We start from the raw sequence: 8,033 nt of genomic DNA on the forward strand, positions 1-8,033 counted from the left end.
ATTCCACCAGCTATAGAAGAGCACAACAAATCCCAGCAATAGTACATTATACAGCGCCATGCGGAATTCCACCAGCTATAGAAGAGCACAACAAATCCCAGCAATACATTATACACTGTATAATGTATTGCTGGGATTTGTAGTCCTCTATAGCCGGTGCCATTCTGCATTGATTGCTGTATAATTTTACACTTTCCATTTCACTATATTGCACACCATTTTTTTTTTCTTTTTTAATTCCACCGCTCCAAGCTTGCTCCTGTGATGGAGTGCAATCTCAATACAAACTAGTAGTCCCATCAGTGGAGCCATTTTTTTAACATTTATTTTATTGTTTAACCGATTAATCGAACTTAATAATCGGCTAACCGATTTTGAAAATAATCGTTAGCTGCAGCTCTAAACAAATCCCAGCAATAATATATTATACAGCGAAATGCAGAATACCATCAGCTATATAGGAATACAACAAATGCCAGCAATACATTACAGCTGGCGGTATTCTGCATTGCGCTGTATAATGTACTATTGCTGGGTTTTGTAGTCCTCTATAGCTAGTGGTATTCGGCATTGCACCACTGTATAATGTACTATTGCTGGGATTTGTTGTACTCTGTAGCTGTTGGTATTGTGCTGTATAATGCATTCTTGCTGGGATTTGTAGTCCTGCATACAGCGCAATGCAGAATACCACCAGCTATAGAGGGATACAACAAATCTCGGCAATAGTACATTATACACACAGTATATAATGTACTATTGCTGGGATTTGTAGTCTCTCCTATAATATACAGCACAATGTACCATCAGCTATAGAGGAATACAAATCCCAGCAATACATTATAGAGCACCATGTGGGGGGAGTGCAGGCCTGTCTATCTGCGATTGTCATCCCCCCCACACACCTGCTCCTCACTTCTTCTCCCCGCGTTCCTGTGCCGATTGTGGATGTGGGAGGGCGGTGAGCGTGAGGCGGGGAGGAGGTGCGGTGTGTGGATGCGGTTAGCGGCGAGTGTGAGCTGGGGAGGAGGTGCGGCGCGCAGCGTGTGTGGAGCCGTGAACAGGGCCAGTTTCAAATTATTTCAGAGAAACTTGTGGGTGGTCCTTTTCTTAGAAGGGTACCATCAAATTTGGTCAGCCTTGCTCCCACTTAATGTTTTATGGAGATGAGCTGACAACATTGCTTGATACTTTAAGTACAACAAAATCAGAATTGTCAGCTCACCACAGAAAGGGAAATGCTCACTTGATTTCTTGCAGGATCAACAGGAATTCTTTTCTTGCAGCACTTTATAATAGACAAACGTGGGGAATTATGCATTTTATGTGCTAAATGCCCCCCCACCCTCTGAGACATGTGCCAGGAATAAAGTTTTTTTTTTTAAAACTGCTATGAATGTCACAAATTCTTCCTCATCTGGTATTCTGCTTTCTCTTTCTCGCTTTCTCTAAAAATAAATCCATTCATGCCATCCAGGCCAATACATGTGTATCTCGCAAGGTGTTAGTGTAATGGGCACGCTAAACAAATTGGGACCCTGACATGTCCAACCAAATATGGATTAACACAAATTAAAAAATGTGTATAAAATAGATCCCGTTTTTGGATGTACCAAGGTAAGATTTGTGTTTGTTATGCCTACGCTCGTGTAGTATGTAAGATGTTGAAGTGCATTGATGTTTAATAGGTCAGCCAAAGTGTTTTCTTCAGTTAAAATTTTTTGCTTTGGCTGTATAATAAAAAATTTTGTCTGTATATCTCAACGGACTGAGGTGGACTGTTGCTTTCACTTCACTAACTACTGGAGACTCATGAGCGCCTACCTACTTTTGGTTTTATATAGATAATATTTGTGGATGAGCAGCTGGGCATTTACCTTACAAAGTGTGTGTGTAGATATAGATATATACAGTGGGGCAAAAAAGTATTTAGTCAGCCACCAATTGTGCAAGTTCTCCCACTTAAAAAGACGAGAGAGGCCTGTAATTGGCATCATAGGTAGACCTCAACTATGAGAGACAAAATGAGAAAACAAATCCAGACAAATCACATTGGCTAATTTGGAACAAATTTATTTGCAAATTATGGTGGAAAATAAGTATTTGGTCAATATCAAAAGGTCATCTAAATACTTTGTTATATATCCTTTGTTGGCAATGACAGAGGTCAAACGTGTCCTGTACGTCTTCACAAGGTTGGCACACACTGTTGCTGGTATGTTGGCTCATTCCTCCATGCAGATCTCCTCTAGAGCAGTGATGTTTTGGGGCTGTCGCTGGGCAACACGGACTTTCAACTCCCTCCAAAGGTTTTCTATGGGGTTGAGATCTGGAGACTGGCTAGGACACTCCAGGACCTTGAAATGCTTCTTACGAAGCCACTCCTTCGTTGCCCGGGCGGTATGTTTGTGATCATTGTCATGTTGAAAGACCCAGCCACGTTTCATCTTCAATGCCCTTGCTGATGGAAGGAGGTTTGCACTCAAAATCTCACGATACATGGCCTCATTCATTCTGTCCTGTACACGGATCAGTCGTCCTGGTCCCTTTGCAGAGAAACAGCCCCAAAGCATAATGTTGCCGCCCCCATGCTTCACAGTACTATCTATCTCAAAATTTCAAGTCCTGAGCTACTAGCTACCAGCTTAAAACACAATAATACACTTCTCAACGTTACACCCCCCGCACAAATATAATATAAGCCCCCACACACACGCACATAAAATAATATACTCCCCCTTATTACCCCCCCCACACACAATAAATAATATACTCCCCCCTTATTAACCCCCCACACACACATAATATAATCCGCCCTTATTAACCCACCCCACGCACACAAAATAATATACTACACACACACACACACAATAATATACTCCACACACACACAAAATAATACACTCCCCCTGAGCCCCATAAATGTTCACGTCTTTGCAGGGAGGAGGTTGTGAAGAGGATCGATCCCTGGTTATCTGGGGGTGAATAGTGAGGTCTGCAGCTGGGATCGATCCTCCTCACATACGTTCTTTCGGCCGGAGCTCAGAACTGTCAGAGCTCCGGCTGAAGGAAGCCGGAGCTGCTCTGCCGTCTGCATCCGACACAGATGCAGACCGTGGAGCTGCTCCCGCAAGTCAGGTACACGGTCTGCAACCGTGTGCCTGACATGTCAGCTGTCTGCGGGTCACATAGTACCGGCTCGCGGGCCAGAGTTGGCCTGCGAACCGGTACATGGAGACCCAAATTTCCACTCGCCCTAACTTTATTTTTACTCGCCAAATGCGGGCAGGCGAGTGGACCTTTTGAGATGTATGTATGTATGTATGTATGTATTCTCTGCACACTTTATGTAACAAGGTGTTTGAAATAGACCATCTTAGGTTATCTTCTTTTTTTTTTCATGTGCATATTAACACATTAAGCGCATTTCTTTCCTTTTTCCGTTTGCATGTTCTGTTCATGTGCTATAGATCCATGTCGTGGCAAGAAGACCAAGAGAAAACTGCAGCTGCAACCTATGCCAGTCATGCTGTACAAAAGGGAAGATGTATTTTAGGTCAGTGAACATGTGAAGATTTCATTTTTTGGGTTAAAATGTCTGACTATACCCAGACACCACGGGGAAGAGGATGCAGGGCCAGCCTGTGATGTTGCTTTGATCACTAAATTCTGCATTAGGCACTCGCCTAGGGCAAAGTGTTGCATTAGCCTCAGGGTGTGGCACAGGTCCAGGTCTTTGGTCCATCAATGGGTGTAGGCTTGCCATTAAAGACCCTTTTGGGGTATGCCCACCAGGAGGGTGAAGTTAGGATGGGCTTGTCCCTAAGGACCTAAGAGTTACTGTGGAGAGAAAGTGAGTCATGCCTATTGTATTTCCCTGGCCCAGTGTGCTGATGCTCCAGTCTCTCCTGGGTATGATATAAGCAACTGATATAAGTTGTTAACAGCACCTTGTGTCCACTCTAGTGCCTTTTCTTGGCATTCCCATTGTGGGTCTCTCAGGTGGTCCTCCTTGAAAAGGGTCAGTTCTGTGACCCTTTTCAAGTTTCCACCAGATGGATCCTTAGAGATGTCTAGTGTTGGTAACTATTGCTTTACAGCGAGCAAGGCTGACCAGCCTAGATTCTCGCTGAAGCATTTCTACCCTCTTGGTTAGTGGTAGATTCTGAAACAGTCACAGTACTCCCCCACCCTTCCCATTTAGGGGTTAATGGGGACTTACCCTCTTTTCATCCTCCCTCCTCTTATTGATCTTCCTAAGTCTCCCCCCTGGTCTCTGTGAGCTTGGACTTGAGGCAAGATGTGCAGATGGTCCCTAAGGACTTAATTGACCTTGATATGAACACTCAGTTTCTTAGTATCTGTGGGGTAATTCCTTTCCCGCATTGTGGGAGGACTCTTCGCTCTTAACCTTCTGGGCCTCTCCATTCTGGGGACAAAGATTGTGTCCACTTGGGGGTGCTCCCCATGGTTGCTAGTGGGTTAGAATTATTTGGAGTAAGGCTCTTCTACTGTGGTTGCTTCTCAGCCTCAATGGGAAGTTGCTCAAAATGTATTCCATGCTCCTGTCCATAATCAGATTATCATTCTTGGATCTCTGGTTAAGGTTCCTCCCCCTCATTATACGATTGAGGACACTTTGCTGGATCAGAGCAGGTCACAGGAGTTGTACTCCTATGTCCTGGATCAGGTAGACAGGCCCTGCAGGGCGTCTTCCCAGTCAGGTTTTAGTGACGCCACAGGTGTCCTTGAGGACAGCTCTCAACCTACCATTTTCTGGTTAGTATGGAGTGGTTGCTTCCCATGCCTGCCTTTTTTTTACTTTGGGGTTCTTTTTGCTCCCTTCTTTCTTTGTCAGTATCTGACTGACTTAAGCTGATTCCCCTGGGTGTTGTCTCCAACTACTTGGGACCTTGAACATCACATTGGGGTATTATGCTAGATCTCCATCTTGATTATCTCATATTAGTTTGGATGGCTGTCCTAAACATCCCTCCTTCAAGGAGCCTTTCCTCCCTAATGCATAGGGTTGGAGGTTTAAGGCTTGGGCCTCTTGACATCCTTAAACTCGCTGGTCTTGCTTTGTGGGCCTGTTGTCCCGTGTTCCCTTAGGGGTCTGTTTTTTTTTTTTGCTCTTTTCAACCCATTCAGGTAGTTGTTACTCTACCTGCTGCTGTTTGCTTTGGCTCTTTTTACTGAACATGCGTGCTACGGCTCCATTCATTCCAATGGGTGAGTCGTCCTATGCTGAATGGCTAAAAGAATGAATGCACCCGTGGCATGCATATGCTGTAAATAGAGGACCCACTAGGGATGTTTAGCTGCAAAACCTGTGCGGACCTTACCTGGTTTCCTAAAATAGGGGGAATGTAATATTTTAACAGACAGACTGCTCTTAGGTGGTGGGTGTCACTCACCACCTAAAGGTCAATTCTACTAAAGGTACAGTTCTTTAATTCGCAGTCAAAGTTAGTGGCCTGATACTATAGTGAATTGTAATTTGCCTGTTTAGGATTTTGCAAATCAGGTAGTTATGATATATGGGCCATCTGCTGCTTGTTAGATGTGCTTCTATATAAGGTGCAGAAAAACAGCTTTTTTCCCCCCTATTTTACAGAATGGATGTTATCAAGAAATCTGCAAATGAAATCGTGAATAATTCCACAAAAGATGGTATGTGTGTGTGTGTGTGTGTGTATATGTATATATGTATATATGTGTATATATATATATATATATATATATATATATATATATGTATATATATTTATATATATATATGTATATATAATTTTGGTACATTGTTTTTGTTTTGTTACCTGTTGCCTTTTTCTATAAAAGTAATTTTTCTATAATGTTATTTACAAATGGAGTTCATCTACTTTCTGGTCCAGTTCTGGCATTAATTATTTTAATGTGCCAAAGCTTTGCATCCTGAGAAGGGCACATCAGTAGAGCATTGCTGGGAAATCTCATCTGTAATCTCATAAGATTTCAGGCAAAGGCATTTTCCTTCCCTGAGATGATGTACATGTCCTAGTCACATGTACCAGAGTTCCAGGAAGTAAAGTGATATCTAGATAACCTGCCCTTAGTTTACATGGCCACTGTCAGAAGGCAATAAGGTATGCAAAGAATACAAAGCCAGCAATTTATCTATAAATATCTGATTTTCATTACTAAACTTTTCTAAAGGTGTTTGTTACTTTAAAGATATATGGGTAAAGGTTCACTTAAATTTTTTTTATCAAAGAACAAAATGGAAAGTAAATGAACAGTAGAGAAATCCAAATGAATATTTGCTGTGACCACCCTTTGCTTTCAGAACAGCATCACTTCTTCTAGGTACACCTGCACACAGTTTTTTTTTAAGGAACTCAGCAAGTAGGTGGTTCCAAAAACCGTGTGTGTTAGTACTTATACTTCCGGTCAGATTCAGGGAGATTTCTTCTGACCGGCAGTGCCGTGAGGGAACATGGAACTGTGGCTTCCCAGCCAATCATCATTGAGCTGGCTTCCTGGCCAGTCAGGAAGCAGGCTGGTGGGTAATGGCGGCTTCCTGCTTCCCGGCCAATTAGCATTGTGCCAGCCATAAAGCATGGAGCCGGCTTCCCAGTCAATCAAGAAGCTGTGCGGCGGGTAGTGACCCACCTCCTGGCTTCCCGATTGGCCGTGAAGCCAGCTATGGTGTTCGTGGAGGGGGAGTGACAATTGGGCTCCTTTGGAAGTGTACAGTCGCTCAAGATTATTTGTACAAAATGGCTGCTCCTCTACATTTAGCCCAGCTGCCTGCCCGAAGCCAGTCAGTTTTTGGCAATAATGTGTACATAGTTATTGCAGCTTAAGAAAAGCCATTCAAAATAAACTAATTTATTCGTCCTGATTTACAGAGTACATCATATGAAATCGTTATTGCTTCCGGTTCAGTAGGCAGAGGGAAGATGAGCCACTAAGTGTGCTGATCTCCCTCTGCTTAAGCTGCAGACAACCTCCGTGCTGGTCCCAGGCAGCCAGCAGCGGTGGAGTGGAGGAGTGCTCACTTTCTAGCAGCATGTACAAGTGATTGGGCAGCTCGACAGCTCTGTGAAAGCCATCATTTGGCTGAAAAAACAGTACCAGTAACAGTGCAGCAGCCGTGACGTTAGTACAACCACTTCAGGACGACACCATTTCTATACCCATTGCATTCCTGAAGTGGTTGTTTGCATATGGCCTGGTATTATACTTGGCAGTAATTTTCACCTCTACTAAACTTAATACCCAACTTAAACTTTAATCTTGATTACAGTGTTGTGTTTTTGTTTTTTTTAGGATGCAAATATGAGGAAATTCCAGAATTGGAGGTAATATATCATCTTTGTTTTAGTTGATTGACCTTTACTATATGTACTATATGTTAAAACAATTTTTTTTAATTAAAGAAAAATGTTGGCATTGATCAAATTACGTGAGTGGCAGCTGTGGAGAGAGCTTAGCTCTCTGGTCTGCCATATACAGAACTGTAGATGCACCACCATATTGTGATTATCAGAAATGTGGCAGCGAGATGCATGCACAGTAGTGACAGGCAGCAAGATCCTGCACATGCATGGTAGTGCAGACTGACCACTACTGGTCGTGTGCAAGATTTAACCATTATATTGATGGCAGCATTTGAGGAGAGCAGGTGCACACGCATGGCCAAACATTTATTTTTATTTTTTTCATTTTAATTCTTGTATGTGGGCATCCATTTGGGTTTAGGAAGTGTATTTCCCTCTGTCTCACCACACTAACTCCCTCACCTCTCTGCTGAAGGATAGTCAAGTTGTGGGTGAAAGAACCTTTGTCTTGGGGAAGTCAAACCCTTAGGCTGGGTTCACACCTGGGCGTTACCATAGGCGCGTTTTTTCTGCTCGTTTTTAGCACGTTTTTACTTTCAGTGAAACGCGCGTTCAAGGGTTTTTTTTTTGTTTTTTTTTTTTCTACCTCCCTGGCGGTATGATTTTTTTTTTTTTTTTTTTTTTTTTTTTTTTAAAATTTCCCTCCTTTTC

At 42.8% G+C, this 8,033-nt stretch overlaps 1 protein-coding gene across 1 annotated transcript in view; it reads left to right on the forward strand.

Moving 5' to 3' along the window:
- Positions 1-1,587: 1,587 nt before the first annotated feature.
- SCAF11 (SR-related CTD associated factor 11) overlaps positions 1,588-8,033 on the forward strand; it is a 59,909-nt gene continuing 53,463 nt past the window's right edge. Inside the window, exons 1-4 of the mRNA XM_018559485.1 lie at positions 1,588-1,617; positions 3,471-3,556; positions 5,618-5,673; positions 7,312-7,343. Coding sequence (XP_018414987.1) covers positions 3,546-3,556; positions 5,618-5,673; positions 7,312-7,343 — 99 coding nt within the window. The 5' untranslated portion in view covers positions 1,588-1,617; positions 3,471-3,545. The remainder of the gene's footprint in view (positions 1,618-3,470; positions 3,557-5,617; positions 5,674-7,311; positions 7,344-8,033) is intronic.

Source organism: Nanorana parkeri, unplaced genomic scaffold, assembly GCF_000935625.1.
Source record: "Nanorana parkeri isolate BGI_ZX_2015 unplaced genomic scaffold, ASM93562v1 scaffold399, whole genome shotgun sequence".
Classification (NCBI taxonomy): Eukaryota; Metazoa; Chordata; class Amphibia; order Anura; family Dicroglossidae; genus Nanorana; species Nanorana parkeri.